The sequence below is a fragment of the Falco rusticolus genome, chromosome 7, assembly GCF_015220075.1.
Source record: "Falco rusticolus isolate bFalRus1 chromosome 7, bFalRus1.pri, whole genome shotgun sequence".
Classification (NCBI taxonomy): Eukaryota; Metazoa; Chordata; class Aves; order Falconiformes; family Falconidae; genus Falco; species Falco rusticolus.
The window spans coordinates 42148207-42167078 of record NC_051193.1 but is presented as its reverse complement, the minus strand read 5'-3'; the positions used below and the strand labels follow the sequence as shown (position 1 = coordinate 42167078).

Here is an 18872-nt window from a genome sequence, read left to right as displayed (position 1 = left end):
GGCATGCCCAAATACCACAGAGAGAGTCAGGCACATAGCTGATTTATACAGAGGAACTGTAATCTTATGTAGAAACAACCTACTAATTATTTATCTTTCAGAAATACCTTTACTCAGACAAAATGTCAAAGGTATATTGCGTGGTAGCAGTAGAATGAGGATCTGCTTTTTGCTCTATCAAAACCACAAGCGACACTTGTGGAGTGATAAACAAGATGCAAATCTGCAATGTGTGGTGTATACTGGCAGTGGTAAGCCTGGAGCACCCACCCTTGTGCTACCTGGGAGCTACCACTCTGTGGAAGAGAACTGATGGAAAAGCAAAAATAGAGGAGCAGTAGGCATTGGTTTATGAAGAAATACTGTGTGAGACAAACAGGCAAAACCTGATCAGTCCATGAGTGGGAAAGATCAGGCACGGAAAGGGTCAAAGCTTAAGCTGGAACTTTGAAAGATGGGGAGACTGCTTTCTGAGGAGATTCAAGATGAATGAACAGGGGAACAATTTTCTTACTGCAACATTTTTAACTTGTGGACTACCTAAGGTTATGAAGCTTCATTGTTTGAGTATCTTTGAACTGCACAGAGCTGGAGTATATGGTTCAAAACCAGTTTTGTACTAGTGATGGAGTTGGCTAGGTGACTGGCTCTAAAACATCTGATTTAATAATTCCTATTGCATAGTTCCACATGGCTAACGCACAGTCTGCTTTTGGAAAAAGAGGATGGGTAGGACACATATTTCATTGGAATATTTCTAGTCCTTAACTTTTAGAATGAAGTTTGCCATCCCCTGTAGGATTGAGCAGCTGGATATTAGTTGCCCTGATGCATTCCTGTATGGCTGCGCACTAGACAAAGGCATGGACATGCAGCAGTGTATCTTCAGTGGGGTAGCTGAGCTTGTGAAAAGGCCACTAGCCTCAAACTTCAGCAGCCAGTGTAGGAGCGATACTAGAAGCTCTAAAACTATGTCAGAGCAATGCCACCACACTGCTCATTATCACATCTCACTTCTGAGAAGGAAAATAAAGCTATACATAACACCTTCACTTTGTTGTCTTTAGGAAGAGGATATTTGTATTAAGTTGCTATTAATGAAGGCTGATGGACTAGAGGTTATGTTTTTTCTGGCTAGCACAATGTCTACATTTGCATTAAAGAGTCTGTTCCCCTTGAAAAATTTGAACTAATTCTTCTGATCTGAAAAACATATTCTTTTTAAGTGGATTCATGCTGCCTGCATGTATTAACTCTCTTAATTCAACTATACCATAAATCAAACCTTGCTGAAGTAGTATGGGATAGACAAGAAACAGCAAAATGCTGGTGAGTGGAAGAATGGTAACAATCTTTTCTTACGATCTTGAACAGATCTCATTTAACCTTTCTGTACCTCAGCTTTCCCAGCTATAAAATGAGGCTAAAATTCGTATTCCCTGGTAAGCTGCTGCTAGTCATCATGCCAGTGGTTCTAAAATATTACAGCAAGGTGCAGAGCATCATCACTGTCTGCTGATTGTCAGAATATACATGGAGGGAAAAGACATGTATGAATGTGTTAAAATAGGCTGTAATTTCTTTATGGGGGCTTGGGCAAAATTCCAGTTGCTTTAAATCATGTATTTAATTAATAACCATCTATTCAAGTGCTGTATTCCAGCCAGGAGCTGACGTTGTATTTGCTTCACTATAAACATAACAGGATGAGTTTGTGGCAGAAGAGAAGGCTTATTTTAAGCTTCTTATAGATATTTATGAAATAAATGTTTCCTGATCCTGCAGGGAAGAAGGGGAAATAAAGCAAGCAAGTCATATCTGGAGTAAGACAATACCACCTTGAACAAGCAAGCTCAGTCCCAGTGTCACTGAGACCACTGGCAGGGTCAGAGCTAGATTTAACTCCATCAGCTGCAAATAGACCTCTCTGTGAGAGACCACAGATGGAGCTAGAAATGCAAGTTGGGGAACTTGGCTCTGGCCCAGATTGAAAGTGGAGCTGAGGAGGTAGCAGCCTGCAGAGAACATCCGTGCTGCAGCTCCCAGATGGATACTGGTTAGTGCCCTGCTGCCTTTCATGGCACAGGGAGCATGTGTGTTGCAGGATGCTAAGCAGCACCAACCTCAGGTGTCTTGGTTCACAGGCACTTTTTCATGTATCTTTGTGCCTCTTGGTCATATTTGAGTTGCTGACAGCACCTATTATCCCCATGGATGGATTGAGATACGGGCATCTCAGGGCCATACGTGGTCTGATGGCTGTACAGGTCTAAGTTAGTCCCTGTGCCGGCTGTTAATCCAAGGCAAGGAGAACAAGGGGAGGTTCAGAGTTCCGCCCTCTAAGGCACCTATCCTTTGGCTCCATGTGCAGTCGGTGGGGAGAAGCTGTTGCGATGCCTACAAGGAGCAGGCACAATATGCCATGCCTGACCTGCCCTAGGCAACACGGGAAGTTTGTGGCAACACACAGATCCTTGATGATTAGCTTTGCTTTTCTCTTGTTGACACCTACAGCTCCTGCTGACTTCAGCTTTAGCTACAGACGTGGGTATTTAAGAATTAGGCTTCATATTCCCACAAGTGGATTAAAATGATGTCTAGTAATTTATGCAGGTTATGAGCATACAGAATATGGAGAATGAGTACTCTTTCCGTTATTGCAGTCAGACATCCCTGCTCTGAGTTTATTGATCAAAAAGAAACTGTATACCAGATTTTTGCATTTAAGCCATATAAACATCTGGAAGTCCAATAATATTTCTATGAAATCTTGAAGTTGAGAAAGTTTTATAAAAAGGGCTGGTGGGCAGAGCAGCTAAATCAGCTTAGAGAAATGAGATAGCAGTGAAAAATAATTGACTCAGTGCCTGCTTGTACATACAACCACTTCTCAGATAATAAAAAAGAAATAGAGAGATTCTCTAGTTCTTGAAAAGAATCCTCTTAACTTTCATTTCAGTTGACACTAGAAGTTGATGACTGGGGCCATGGAACTGTTTAGTTCCAAGTTGATGTTTCCACTCTGCATTGGTTGGTCAGTCCATTATCTGTTTGGTGATCTCTTTTGGTGACATTTTATTTAAAAAAAAAAACAAAAACAAAAACAAAACAGCATTTTTTTTCCAGTCAATAGGAATTCGTGTTGTGAAGTAGCAACTTCCTTGGATGCCCTAGCAGACACAACATGGATTGGTCATGAAAAAGAAGTGGTAGGGAAGAGAAAATTCTGCTATTGGTGTTGCACTGGAAATCCCTTGGCCTTCAGTAAATCAGAAGCACCCAGTCCATGCCACTGGTCAGTAACTACAACATCATAAAGAAAAAGTTTTTAAAGAAGGGTAGTAAGTGAGCCTAGCAAACTCTTTGGTACTTCATCTTCCTTTAGTTTTATGCAGAACTAACTCTGTTGGCATCTGATTTACTCAGGTCAAAAGGAGAACAGGGCTTTTCTCTGTGCAGTTTTTCTAGTACATTTCCATGTCTTAGTTTTGCTAGACAATATTAAATAGCTGTAATACTAAGCTGCTTGTATTAATATATATGACAGTAATGAATTAGATCTTTCACAGAGCTGAAGCTTTCACAGAGGCATAAGCCAAGGCAACAACAGACAAACAAAATGTCCATCCAGCTGTTAATGAAACCATAAAGTCCTTTTATAGTTTGGTTGAAGACCTAAGGCTGTATCATTTAAGTAAAGGCAACCATAATAAAGCAAACAGAATTGAAAGCGTTAATCCAGCTTTCATTAAATAAATTGTCTTTGTTGCAGCATGTGGGGACTGTTAGACAGAGTTACAGCCCTGACGGTCTGTCATCTTCCAACAGTTTGTTTTAACTGAATCAACTTTCTGTTCACTAGATATTACTGGGTTTACTTTAAAGCCACATCTATTATATTTTTTTTAAAATCAGGGGCTAAGATCATGTTTATTTGAGGCTTCAGAAGAATATCTTTCTTTGCCAGTGCAGAATCTGTATCAGCTATGATGACAAAAAAGGAAAGCTGACTCATGGCAAAGACTTGAAATAAGTAAGTGGGAACATTTGAGAAATAGGAATTTGTGCCCTACCATGGAAAACCATGTGGACTATGGGCCAGAAATGGCTAGGGCATAATTTCACCAAAGCTACATCCAGGATAGCTTTGATTCTTTACAAGTGAGACACACATGGCCCGTGAAACGATACACATGGCCCATGGAACCAACACATGGAAGTGCTCAGATGAGGAAAAACTGCCCACAGTCTAAGGGAGGACATGCAGAATGAAAGCAATCTGGTCTTAGGTTAAGAGTAATGGTCAGCTCGGAATGTTGGGAAGATAGGTCTGTAAAGCAACTTGTTATTATGGGTTCCATGATGAACTTATGAGATGTTGGTGGAAAGTGAAAGCATCTTTCAAATAAGAAAAGTAACCCTTTGCGAAGCTTCAGTTTGGATTCTATTTTAAGTAGTAGTTATTTATAATAGTGACTGTTAACTATGTATGCTTTTTTGTCCTCGGAGATCCCAAAGAGCTCTTACAGCTTACATATAAGATCACTTTGTTGATTTTGTTGATAAGGATGTTTTAAACACAGGAAATTTTGAGCCCATGAGCAGCTGTTCCTGTAGCACTTGCTGCACACCAAGGCCAAAAACTAGTCTAAGTACAATGTGAAAGGCTTTTTGTTTTCTTAGACACCATGGCTGGAAAGATGCTTCCTCTTAAAATCCTAGCTTTTGGGAGACTGTTTTAATTAGGAACATGGAGTGTGATATTTTGCCTTCTGAAGGAAATCCTCAGTCCGAAAACCCACTATTCTATTTTCTGTTCTTTGGTCCCACATATACAGCAAACCTAAGAGAATAAATATCCCTAATGCATGTAGACAACTTCACTGCTAACACTGCAAACCTGGATTGCAGTCTTGATGGCAGTGTCAAATCAGAGGGCTGAGCTGGCAGCCTTTACACTTTTCCAGGATTGTCATTTGTCTGTGATCCATGAAGTTTAAGTTTCTTTTTCCCCAGTTAATAAAGAATGGCAGAAATGGAACTCACTGAAAATTTTCTAGCTCTTATTTTGGGCTTGAAGCAAGTTTACTTACTTTTAAAGTGAACTAGCTTTCCCTTTGTCAGCATTTTTCTTTGCTGATGCTTTCAAGCTTTAACTCTTCAGATAGTGTAAACTAAAGTCTGCAAAGGACATGCTGGCTGAGAAGCTGTCATTGTTGTTTGGGAACGTGTCTTTGTAGTAAGTTTATTGGGACCACTCTGTGTTTCTCTTTGCTCAGGGAAGCCCTACGGTGCAGATGACTTCCTGCCTGTGCTCATGTATGTGTTGGCCCGCAGCAATTTGGCTGACGTCCTTCTGAATGTGGAGTATATGATGGAGCTCATGGACCCTGCTCTGCAGCTAGGGGAAGGTAGGAGGAGTACAGTATCTGCTCTGGGGATATTCGCTTTGGAGATCATTATTTACCTTGCTACAGTGTTTGTGAAAGTGAGGTGGCAAGGCTCTGGCTAGGCTTTGTGGATAAACTTTGGCCAAGCTTTTATAAATCTGAGGCTTTAAAATTATTGTCAAACACTTTTAACTGTTTTTAGCAGTGCAGTGCCATTAGACACCAGCTAGAAAGGCAGGGACCCAGCATAAAAGGCTGAGAGAGTTGGGGTTGCTCAGCCTGGAAAAGAGAAGGCTCTTATAGCAGCCTTTCAACACCTAAAGGGGGCTTATAAGAAAGATGAGGACAGACTTTTCAGTAGGGCCTGTAGCGATAGGACAAGGGGGAATGATTTTAAACTAAAAGAGGGTAAATTTAGATTAGATATTAGAAAGAAATTCTTTACTGTGAGGGTGGCAAGACACTGGCACAGGCTGCCCAGAGAAGCTGTGGATGCCCCATCCCTGCAGTGTTCAAGGCCAGGCTGGATGGGGCTTTGAGCAACCTGGTCTAGTGGAAGGTGTCCCTGCCCATGGCCAGGGGGTTGGAACTAGATGATCTTTGAGGTTCCTTCCAACTCAAACCATTCTACAGGTCTGATTCTATGACAAATGAGAACTGAGTTGCTTGACTACTAACCTAGAGCAGAGGGATCTAGTTTCCTTGGCCCAAAGGCTGAAAAGTTAAAAGGTGTTCTCCTAAAATTAAACTGCTGCTGCAGTCCATTGTGTGGACACTTTTTATTTATTCCAGTGAGAAAAGAACACGTTTCTTCAACTGCATCATATGCCTAGAGCCATATATCATTCTCATGGCCACTCTACTCCTAAATTTGAGTGACCCCTTCGACAGTGTTCTCTGGCTGAGTATCATAGCAAGGCAAAGAAAGGAGAGTCACATTGGAGAGGAATATGGAGTTTGGATGTGAATAAAGACCTCTTCTATTACAGGGATAAATATGCCAGGGAACTGTGGGCCTTTAGTTACTGCTTGGGAAGCAAATGGTACTAACAGTGACGGGGGGAAAACAGATCATTTATCACCAGGTAGTCACCAAACCAATAAAATGGGTTTATTTTAGACTTTATAAGTACTGAGGTTCTAGAAGGGGGCTCTGGATAAGCAACAGCAGACAAATTTAATTTATATTAAATGGAGGTATAGGTCTGTAACAAAGAGCATGTCATCCCCGCACAGTGCAGAAGTGGGCAAAATTACTAACAGAATGAGCAGCAGCAATGCAATCGTATTAGTTAGGGCTTTCTGCACTGGCTGATTTTTCTGCTGAAAAGAATTGTTAGCAGAAAAAATGTTAGCCTAAGGAAAGCATTTTGCTGACATAACTAAGCTGGTTTTGGTAACTAGGCTTCCCACAGGTTCTTCGTTTCAAAAGGGCACACTACCAGGCGGGTTACTGAAGTCAGCGGGGTTGGGGAGCTCAGGGTATCAAAGGCAAAGCTGGCTGAAAGTTCTCTTAAGTCAAAGATGCAAAGACTGTGTGAGATGTGCCCTCCAGGCAAAGGGGAAAAATTAAGTGAGGCAGTTCCAGATCGAACTGGCTGAAATAATCACATCAGAAAGGAGACTAGGAGTAACTGGGGATACAGGGAATGGAAAAAAAAGAAAAAAAAAAAAAAAAAAAAAGAACACTTCAATGAAGACATCTCTGAGATTGCAAAGTGCAGGGCTGGAACAGGAACTGGCAAAAGTTAACTTGAGTTAGGCCTTTCAAAGTTAAATGGCAAAAGGTGATTCAGGCATTGAGATACAAGGGAAAAAAGGAAAGCAGAAGTGAGGAAACTGTGAAGTTATGTGAGGTCAATACACAAAATCATTTAAATCTGGCCTGCAAATTAAAACTTTACTTTTAATTTTATAACAACAGTGATGTGGATTACTGGGGCAAAGGCAAGGATAGAAGATGGGGAATGACTGTGTGGAAATAAGATACTGGAAAGTGGAAGAAAAATTAATCCTTAAAGAATATGTCATAGGGGGCTAGGAGATCTTCCTCCCTGAATTATGAGGGAAGGGCTACACCAGGCTGCAGGTCCCATCCTGGTCAGAACAGGAGGAATGACAGACAGGGGAAGGCAGTAACTATGTTTAAGACAGGGAAAGTGGCACTGGCAAACCTGTTATCGGGCAGCATGTCGTGGGAGACAACACAGAAGTGGTGTTCTGGGTGTGTGCAGGCCCACACAGCTGTGGGACGCTCCTCATCGGATCCACCCGAGTACAGACAGTAAGATGGCAGCGACTTGTCTCTCCTCTCCCCCGCCAAACTCTGACGGTGCTCTGCAAAGGCCGCCCTTCCTGCCCGCCCCCGCCGAAGCGGCCCGCCGCGGTGGCTGCGGGGCTGGCCGGGGCGGCGCGGCGCCGTTAGTGGTGTGGCAGTGCCACCCCGCGGCAGCGGCCGCCGTGGGGCCCCTCACCGGCCGGCACCCCCGCCGCGCCGCCGGGCGAGCCAGCGCTGGGCCGGCCCGGGCCGGGCCGAGGCAGCCGCGGGGGGCGCCGTGCGGGCCCGGGGCGGCCGCTCGCACCGCTTCAGCCCGGCGCGCTGTCGCCTGGGGGCCCGGGGGACGCGTCCCCACCCTCGCTGCCCCCGGGACGCCGCGGGGCTGCTCCAGCAGCTGCCCGCTGCCCTCTCGCAGGAGAGCCCGGGCTGAGCCCCGGGGCAGCCGGCAGAGCCAGCGCTGCGGGTGAGCGGTGCTGGGGTGCCATGCAGCCTGGGCAGCCCCCTCCTCATGTTAACCCTGTCCTCATACCAGGGCTTACCTCCTGCTTTGCTGACGAACCCTGTGCTTATCATGAGCTTCCCTGGCTGCTGGAGCTGGTTACTTGTTGCAGCAGCAGTCAGGGAGTTTCTGAAGGAAAAGGGCTGGCTGTGGGCTTTTCCTGCTTTGTCCCCGGTTTCTCTGTTTTAGCAAGATTTACCCAGCAACTCTGAACAGTCCGGGAATTACTCTCAGCCAAGCAGCTGGGCTCCCTGTCTAGTTGATAGAGATGGAGGGACTACAGGGTAACTTGTCCTTACAGGTCTGAGACATCCTGCAACAATGCTGAGCCCACAGGGGACCTAAACATTAGAGGGGCTGAATCCAGGCCTTATACTTTTCCTACAGAGCGCTCACTATGATTGTTACTTTCCCCCTGCATTATGGGGAATGCTCAGGAGCCCAGATTACTTACTTGTTGTACTGGCCTTGTTAAGCACAACACAATGATGGCCGTGCCCCCAAAACCAAACCATCTGTGGTCAAAGGCGTTGGTTTGGGTTTGTTTGTGAGACCTGCTTTTGTACTCATTTACCTTCAGTCTCTGTTTCCTCCTAGGGCACCTACAGCCTCAGCAGTCTGGGCAGTGACATTGCTGTGAAGCAGAAGGAGGTGGAGGATGCTGGCTGTTAGGTGTTCCTTCTCTTGGGTTAACATCAGACACCCCTGCAACTCCCTGCAGCGAGGCCCAGATAGTGCGAGTGTTAGACAACTGCCACTGCACGGGCACAAGCAGTCAGGATGGAATTGGAAATGGATGGCCTGTGCTGGTGTGATGTTTATACAAGACCACCTTCTTTTGCAGGCTCCTATTATTTAACCACCACCTATGGGGCACTGGAGCACATCAAGAACTACGACAAAATCACTGTCACACGGCAGCTGAGCATGGAGGTGCAGGACTCCATTCACCGCTGGGAGCGACGGAGGACACTGAACAAGGCGCGGGCTTCCCGCTCATCAGTGCAGGTAGCTGACGTTATTTTCTAGGGAAAAAGCCTGGAAGATGAACATGCTCTCACTATACTAAGTTTTAATATGATAATTATTTTTTTAAGGTAACCCAAATCACTATTAAAAAACAAGAGTACATACATACAGTGCAAGATTTCTAAATTTTAAAAAACACACCTCATTTGAAATATATAATACTTAACAAAATGCATTTTGAAATCTTGAAGTACTCTCACAACAGTATAATTTTAAATATGACTGCAGAGTGATTTTGTTGTGCTTTCTTGAAGGAGGTACGCTAGAGGCCTTCACGTGTGGAGAGCTGTGGTGGGGAGGCAGGGAGCCCTTCTCCTGCATCACCCTTAGGGGCTGGGGGAATCACAGAGTCATAGAATGGTTTGGGTTGGAAGGAACCTTAAAGGTCATCTAGTTCCAAACCCCTGCCACAGGCAGGGACACCTTTCACTAGACCAGGTTGCTCAAAGCCCCATTCAGCCTGGCCTTGAACACTGCCATGGATGGGGCATCCACAGCTGCTCTGGGCAGCCTGTGCCAGTGCCTCACCGCCCTCACTGAAGTAAAGAATTTCTTTCTAATATCTAATCTAATTCTACCCTTTCTCAGCTTAAAGCCATTATTACCCTTTGTCCTATCACTGCATGCCCTTGTAAAAAGTCCCTCTCTGGCCTTCTGGTAGGCCCCCTTTAGGTACTACAAGGGGGTATGTTAATGAGCTAAGCTGAGATGTGAGCAGGCTATGTGGGGGTGGTTCCTAGATGGCAGAAAGATGTAGGAGGACCTGAGACGTCTGGAGGGCCGGTCAGATGAGCATCTTCCAGAGTCTGGCTTTACCTGTCTGGCAGCAGGGAAGACCAAATAATGTCAGGTTAGCTTTGAAGCCCATGCTGTGTGTGGCCTGGTGAAGACCTCCCCACGCACCAGAGGGAGAGGGTCCCAGGAGAGATGGGTGTTTGGGGCCTCCAGCCATGATGAGGCTGGCTCCAGGACTGGGGTGCCCTGTCAGCCCCACGTCCTTTGATCAAATTGACACCCACAGGGAGGCAGCAAAGGCTACGTCTCAGGTTCTGTAAAGCCTTCACAATGCAAAACTGAAAATTGTGAATGCTTCCCCAGAAGATTCCCACCACCTCCAGCAACATTAAGGCAGGGTTTTTGTTCCTTTGAGTGAGAGGTAACATCAGAGACACGTGAGCCCATCCTGGCAGAGGTAAACAGCTTGCTGATGTGCCCCTGCACATCCCTCTGGCTGCCTTAATCATCTGCAGAGATACACCAAAATTCCTGGAAATTTTTTTGACCTTCACAGATACAAATTAAACACACAGGTTCCACCGTGACCAAAAGCTCTCTATATTCTGTTCCTCACGAGTTTGGCAGGAGGAAAGTTGTCCCAACAGTTGTTACGGCCTGAAACGGGATACAAGTAAATCAGCCTCCTCAGCATAACAACATAACTTCTTGTTTCCTTACTGAGGGAAGGAAGTTTGGAGGACACGCTCTCAAGATGCTGTTTGGGTGATGGAGTTGCAAAGGTCGCCACACTGCTAGTCCTTTCCTGTTACTGTGAGACGGGGTTTTCAGGCCAGATCTCTGAGGTTTTGGCTTGTTACTCTGGTCTTACTACTTTGCACCCTATTTCTTCAGGAGCTGTAGAAAGGTGGGAGAAGGAACTGCTGCAGACTGCTCCTTAAAATCACAAAAAAGCTTTCACTTACGTGTCTTTATAGGGCTAATTATTTCATTATTTGTTAGTTTAAGTATTTGCTGATTGAGAGGTTGTTTATCAGAGGGGACAGAAGAGAGAATAACTGGGGCATTAGAGGAGACTGGAGGATATTTGGGAGCATTTAGGAGCTCTAATCAGCTAGAGTTTTGGGCTGAATTCTGCCTCCTTCAGTCCCAAGTCACTGTGCTAACTGCAAGATCTATCCTCATGTATCTCTTCAGGACTTCATCTCTGTTTCCTTTCTGGAAATCGGTGCTCAGTCAAGGACACTTGCTTCCCGGAACGACACCACAGCTGAGCAGCTGAGCCAGCAGTGTGCCGAAAAGTTTGAAGTCTCCCATCCCAAGGATTATGGACTCTTTGTTTATGTTGATGACCAGTGGCTGCAGCTGGACAAAGACGCCCTTCCTCACCATATCAAAGCCTCCCTGCTGAAGAGTGAAATCAAGAAAGATTTCCATTTTATTTATAAACCAATAGATCATAAAGCCCCACCAGTTCCAATTGTCAAAGAGTCAGACTTTCCCTAAGGGCCATGCTGCTCTTCTGTTGTGTTTGCTGTCATCCTGGAAGGGCTGGAGAGTTTATCTCATGACATCCTCTGGTATCTGCAGACCTCAGAAAATCTCTGGAGCATGGCCTTCGACACAGGGCAGATGTGCTAATTGTAGATGCTGTCTTAATACAGGGCATTTCTCAGCAGAGTTCATTTGCAGAAATAAAAGGAGCATTCAGGAGAACATTCATCCTTTGGAAAACTTGAAGTATGAAACCTCAGAACCTCCCACTGGCAATGTCACAGAATGTAAATGGACAGTGGAGAAAATCCAGAGATCTTGCCGAGAAGGGGACTTTTACTCCATAATAAATTATGGCAGGTGTGAATCATCTCTGTGCACAAGGCCTGTGTCTGCACACACCTCAATGCTATCTGGAGGTAAGACTACGTTTATGCCTTATAGTATCTGTTCACCCAGTTTGAATAAATTGAGTCTTAGACGTCTAATGTATTCAGTGGCATAGGGTTGCCTCCGGTAGCAGAACTCCATCTCTGTCTTGCTGTCTACAACATGCCATTGCCTTTGAAATTCACACAATTACAGACCATGTAAGATGATCCTGTACCTTCACTAAAAATACATTTTCTGCCGTCTATTTGTCACTGAAATCAGGTAGCTTAGGCATTTTCATCAATGTATTTTTCTTAAAGATTGAAAGTCTTCACCGCCAGTTTTACATGTACAGCAGTTTTAATCACAGTGGTTGTATGATAGTGTCATTGGTTATTGTATATTTATTTCCATGTGTGATACAGTGCTATTATTTTAAAATAAGTGTTTGTAAAGAACTTAATAATTTTCCCAGTGTAGCAAACCAGATAAAATATGAAAGTAAAAAAGAGCTAGTATTAATTATCTGTCCTTTTTTACCTGGATATAATTTTCTCTAGTGTTTTCATAGCTATAAGTCCCACCAGGTTATTACTTTAATAAATTCAGGATGCTGCAGATAGAAATTGCTGGTTTTCCTTTCTACCTGTATTTCAGTCATTCTGTCATTGCAGACATATTTCCTTGCAAACCTGAATTCCCGCAGAATAAATAGAACCAATGCAAAAATGCATGTCATGAAATTACAAAAAAAGTGTCCAGGATTGGATAATGGAAGCAGGAACCTTAATTGCAAGACAGATCCATGTCTTCTGGGTGCCTTCATTCCCACTGTGAAACCAAGTTGCTGGATTGTCTGCATGTGGGAGACAAGTAACCTCAACTGCAGCTACAGCCTTGGGTCAGGCCTAGCAAAGCTCTGCTTAGGAAGAGAAGGTGTTTCGCTGTGGGTTTTGCTCAAAGCTACTATTGTTTCCTTCCACCGACATTCAAAGAAAGAACTGGGGCATGCTGGGCCAGGTTGCCCATGGTCCCTGCCTTACTCCTGAAGCTCCAAAGGCAAAATGGAATTGCATGTTACCTGATCACTCTCTTAGCCTCTGGAGCTTGAAACGTCTTCGTCTACTGCCCCAGCTGTAGCATGCACTGGCCAAATCTGCACACAGATAGCAAACCAGTGCTGTGTATCTGCCAGCTGGGGCTGCGTGCACGTCTTGTCAGGAAGGGAGAGCAATCAAGAATGAGGAACAGTGAATAACTGCAATCTTGGTTTCCAGGACATCATGCGCAGAGCTTGCAGTGTGTGACACCAGCACTGAGCTGACTCCAAATTCATCGTTACTTCTGCTTGTGTACAGCTGTTGGCACATCCGCCATGCCGCTGGGCAGCACACCTGCAGAATGCTGGAGCTGAACCCCTCCCTCGCACTGCCATTAGCCTCCTGCAGGTCAGCATGCTCCTGCTGGGAGCCTGTGCTGCTCTCAGAGTGGCACTCGGGATGCCATGACCAAACCTGAGATACAGGTTTCCAGTACCGATCTGATGGAGGGGATGCTGCTCTCCGGGCACTCACAGGTATTGCTGCCTCCAGTGCCTCCCCAGGGCTGTCAGCCCCTGCCCTAGTGATGCTGCAGCAGGGCTGGTCTCCAGCATCCCCCAGCTATGTCCCAGCCTGGCCTCAGCCTGTCCCCAGCCCCAGGGAGGTGCCTGATGCCCAGGACTGGGGCTGCCCCTGGTGCTCCCTGCTGTCCCACTCCTGGCTGTAGCAGTGGGACAGACCTCCAGCGAGCCCGGTGGCCCTGGGAGCTGCTGGCCTCTCTGCCCCAATGGGAGCCTCCTCATGTCAGTCCTGCAGGCTGTGGTGAGGATGTCAGCTCTTGTCCTTCCACCAATGGCTTGGTGGCAGGCCCTCACCAAGGGGCTAGGTACAGGGTCACCCTGGGTGCTCCGGCTGTGGGGCAATGTGTCCTCACCCTGCCCAGCTCCTTGGCCCACCACCACCCCTGAGTGCTAGGCAAGCTCATGGCAGTTTCCCCCCCTGCGGTGGAAGCAATGCCGGTAAATACCTGACACACAGCACAGAGAGGCTGGTTGTCCCGCTTCCACCATAGGTGTCATCGGTGATCTGCTCCGTGTTGGCCATACTGAAGACGATCTGGACTGTCACCCCTGGGGTGGCAGCAGGAGGGTCCAACCTCTGGGCAGCATCACTTATGAACCTTCCTTTTTTCTCAACCACCCCACACACACACACCCTCTCCAAATCCTCTGTTTTACACCTGGTCTCCCAAAGGCAACACCTCCCCTGCCTCTCACCTCCCTTCCACACCCAAACCATGGGCCCAGACTAGCTCTGGCCCACCTCCCACTGGCCTCCTCACCTCTCTTGATAGGACTCCAAGCCATGGACCCACCTTACCTTGCATTACCTATGCACAGGTATCACACTGCCTGGGGTCCACGTATGGCGGGACTGGGGCTGCCAGACCCATAGATCGGGGGGGAGGTGGGGTGCGTCTGACCAGCAGCTTAGTTCTGCCTTGGCTGCTGCGAGTTATTTTAAGCCCCAGGAGCAAAGATGCAGATGTCTGCCAAAGTCCTTGGCACGATCAGGTTATCTTTATACTGTAACATTCACAGTTAATAAGCCTAAAGTAATCTCATGGGGGTGAGGCCAAAGTAGAAACAGGCAAGGAAGGAAGCTAGGGCAGATCTGCTGGGTATTTCCAAAGAGCAACCGCACCTTGCATTAGCCAGGGTCAAGCAACAGATGGACGAAGTGAAGCACAGTGTCCTGGGATGGCTGAGTCAGCAGCTGGACCTCGGGGCAAGGGGAAACCATAGATTATACAGGTGATCAGTGGAGCCCGTGGAAACCACGACAGTGTTAAATCACTGCAATCCAAAAGGGCTTCGACTAAAATTTACCAAAGCCTAGTCCCAAAATCAGACCTGCAGATCCCAGTTTTCAAAATGCAAGGAGTGCCAGCTGAATTTTTGTGAGCTTTTACACAGGCTCTCAAATTGCACATGCAACATTTTCATCTGGCATAACAGCTGGAAATCTCTGATTTGATTTGCAAAGGTTGCCATGGCTCTGCTGAGCTCCAAGATTATCGACAGTAATGCCAGTTACCGTGCCTGGCTGCGAGCTGCCTGGAAGGAAATCCCTGTGCTGGGGCTCAGTGCAGAGCAGGGCTTGCTCTGAAGGCATGGGGCACCTGGCCTGTTTGGTCACATGTATAAACCACCAGCAACAACTTTGCTAAACGTACAGATCTGGGGTACAGGGGTGACCGCGCTCCTCCAGGGCCTGACCAGAGCTGTGCCTTGTCAGGGAATGCAAGCTGGGAGATGACCGAAAGGATGGGGTCCTGGAGGACAGCAGGATGGCTGCTGCCTCTCCAAGCTCACAACTCAGCGGTGGGACTCGGGCCCTGTCTGCACCAGGGTCACGCAAAACCAGCCTGTCTGGAACAAACGTGCTGTTGTTTTGGTGACCCTGGCGAATCTCAGAGTCCCCAGCTGGAGCGGTTCAGCATGTCCCTTCACCCGGACCCTGGTGCCCAGGGTCTTGTGCTGCTTTGGGCTGATATCTGACACTTTGGGTGGTGAGAAAAAAAAAAAAAAAAAAGTAAAATGTGGGAATTAAATGGGCATTTTTAAATGCTTCATGGGATTTTATTAATTCGCTTTGCCATGGGGTTTCCTCATGCTGCAGCCCAGGCGAGGAGGAAGCAGCCCAGTCTGGTGATCTGCAGCCTCCCCTGGTTAGTCAAGATGGTCATGCCGTGACTCATGCACTGGCCCTCACACGGAAATCAGCAGACAGGAGTGTTTCAGGAGACTTTGACCAAGGAGGCTTGTGCAATACAGCCAAGGCCTCCTCAAAACACACACTCGCAAAGAAATGTGCAACAATTGCTCATGTACTCACAAGCAAAGGAACCCAGTGCGAGAGCGAGGAAGAGGGAGACCTGCTGCTGAACCTGGCGACTCCTGCAAAGAAAAAACAAAAAGCCCATGTGGCCACCTCCTGTGCAGAGCTGATTTAACGCCACTTTGCAGCCAGTGATACCATCTGTCAATAATTCACTGAAATGATTACACCGACAGATCCTGTATAACCTAAAATAAAAGCCGCTGAAATCAAAGGCAGTTTTCCTGTGGATTTTCTGGGCCTCATCATGCATCAGTCACCAACTGTACTTTGAAACCCGTCATGAGCCTGGCTTTTTTCCACAGGCTTGTGGAGTCACTCAGGCTGGCAGGGACCCCTGGAGGTCACCAGTCCAACTCCTGCTCAGGTGGGGCTGCCTCCCAGGGCTGCTGGGGGCCTCAGCCTTCCGTGGGGCAGGTCTCCAGGGCTGGAGGTCATACAGCCTCGGCAGGGCCCTGGTCCAGCACTTCAAACCCTTGCAGTGTGAAAAATGGTTTCCTCCTAGCCATGCCAAACACCCTGCCTGTCCCACCAGAGTCCCTCCTTGGATGGACGTTGCTCCTGTAGGACACTGGCCGACTCTGCCTGCGCCTCATGGAGTTACAGACTTGTAATATTTCTGTTGTCCCCTGCCTCTTTTGGGGTATCGTGTCCCTAGGAAGGAAGCAGCTGCTGATTCAGAATTGCATGAGCTCTTGGCATGAAATGCTGCTTAGTCAGGACTTTAGCTTGTGTCCTTTCCCTCCGCTGCCCTTCCATCCCTGTTCCCACAGGGCAGAGGCTGAGCACAGAGCAAGAGGCCTTCAGCCTCCTGCCCCGAGACGGGCACGGCTGCTCAGCACTTACCTTAAATCGTCCTGGTGAGAGAAGACACAACTCGGTCCGGCCAGAGCTGAACTACTACTGCTTACTGCAATCCTTCAAAAAGTGCACTACAACTCCAGGTGAACTGCCTTCTGCTTCATTGCCAGTAGAGAAGGGAGGGTGGTTACACGCGCTCTGAACAAAACTATGTTCCGTGTAAGTTTGCATTATATAGAACTAGTCAGCATATAGCACACGGCGGAGGCTGATCGCGCCTCCTGCCCTCCAGGCCCTCTCAGAGGAAAGGCGGTGAACTGCTGTGTGCAGCAGGATGTTGGGTAGAAGCACAGGGCAGATCTGGCAGAGAACAGCTGGGAAAAGGGCCTTGAACTCTGTTCCTGGCAATGAGGAGGAGGAGGACAGGAAGCCCTGGCTGGTGTGACACTCTTCCCAGGGCTTAACGATATACACAACTATTCTGCTCAGTAAACTTTTTGTAAATAACATAGCCTCAACTTTGCCCTGTTCTGCCTGGTGATGACACTTTGCTGGGAACCTGACAGTTTTCCGTATTTTGCAGCAGTCATTCCTGCACCCCCGCATTCTAGGAACAGCAGGCTGGGCAGCTGCGTGCCTGCAGAAAGAGTGAGGGCGTCTGCTCTTGCCCAATACAGCACAAGATACTCTAGCGTAAGAATGACCTTGCACAATCCTAAAACTATTTTCTCATCAGTTTCTATTACCATCCCAAAATAAACAGCCTGCCATGTAGGCACTAAGCCTGTGTGATGCTATTTGCAGGCCTTAAAACCCGTGTATTGACAAGTGCAGTTGAAGGTGCTGGGGTTTTTTCTTCTGTGGGGCTGTTCCCTGAGCGACTGCAAAGGGAATGGGTGTCTGGATACAAACTGGAAATCCAACAGCACATTAATGCTTTTTGCAGGATATGGGTAAGAACCTGCTGCATCTCAGACAGCATTGGGGGCGCAGCAACACCTTCAGCAGATTGCCTCTCTCTTCCATTTCCACACATCCCTGAGGGAAGGGGTACCGCCACCATGGGTAGCATTTAGGATGGTGACACTCTGGTCTTGCAGAAGGAAAACAGAACAAAATCTCACTCTCCCACATTTCAGCTTTGCATCCTCAGAGCTAAAGACTCTGCAGGAGGGCCAGGGCACAAGACAGTACTGAGGCACAAGTGCCACCTGGGTTGTCAGTGATGTGTGAAAATAAAAATTGCCTGCTAGTAGCCAATTTTTCACCTGATAACTACTTTTTGAGGACTATTTAGTATGGCTGGAGACTCTTAGCTGTAAAGTGATGCTACCTGGGAAGAGCCTGGAGGGCTTCTTTTTTTCCCCTTTGCATTCTAGATATAAAAAGACCAAAAGCTTCTTCTGAATACTTAGAAGAAAATGGGTATTTCTAAAGGGTGAAGAAAATTGTTGAAACTATGAACTGATGATGCTAAGTGCTTGAGAAGCAGCATGGATTTCTAGGGTAGAGAACAAATCTAAAAGCAGAGATGTGTAAAACACAGCAGATTTAATGTTTATATTCAACCAGGGCTTTGAAGGAGTAATTTTTCCTGTTCTTTCAAAGCAACTGGGGGCTCTTGCATGACAGCAGCCAGACTGCCTAAAAGCTGTCCTGTATGGCCAGCCCCTCCCTCCTGCCATCATGGGAACACCTGCAACACATTCAGGCACTCAAGAATTTCATACTCTCGTTTTTAGATTTCTCCTACAAAGCCCCAGCTTTACAGCTGAAAAGAAATAAGGAACTCAAAAGTAGCGCGTATCTGAACTTTCAACAACCCCCAAGGTGCAAACTTTAACTTCTGAATTCAGTAAAGCCTAGTTCCACATACCTTTACCTTTCCCCATCCATACTGACACTAGCTGTGCTCTGGGATTTCTCTCACTCCCTCACTCCGCCAACAGCTGAAAGTGCTAACGCTCCTGGCTTTATCTGGCTCTTTTCTATATAAAAGCAGTTTCAGTTACACCCCCTCTCCTTTGAGTGGAGCTACTCAAGGCTCTTCTCCATCTTGGAGATAGTGCTTTAGATTTTGCCAAAGCTTGGGGTTTTTTCCCCCAAGGAGAGGAGGTAATTTTGCGTAATTAAACATACTTTGGAAAGAATCCTGAATTCTTTCTGTATCCTGTCTACACATGTAAAAAGCTATGGACAGCCTAAAACTATTTTGAATCATCTTGTAACATCTAATTTTCCCCTGGCTTGTCATTTAACTGAGTCACCTCTAAGGAGTGGTGCCTTCCAACGTGACTTTGGGGGTTTTGATATTGTTCGCTCTTGTTGCTTTT

At 46.7% G+C, this 18872-nt stretch overlaps 1 protein-coding gene across 1 annotated transcript in view; it reads left to right on the top strand.

Annotated features, from left to right (window-relative positions):
• Positions 1-16553, top strand: part of LOC119150877 (ras and Rab interactor 3-like) — a 180289-nt gene extending 163736 nt beyond the window's left edge. Inside the window, exons 25-27 of the mRNA XM_037393969.1 lie at positions 5280-5411; positions 9012-9175; positions 11129-16553. Of these exons, the coding sequence (XP_037249866.1) occupies positions 5280-5411; positions 9012-9175; positions 11129-11437 (605 nt within the window). The 3' untranslated portion in view covers positions 11438-16553. The remainder of the gene's footprint in view (positions 1-5279; positions 5412-9011; positions 9176-11128) is intronic.
• Positions 16554-18872: the final 2319 nt, after the last annotated feature.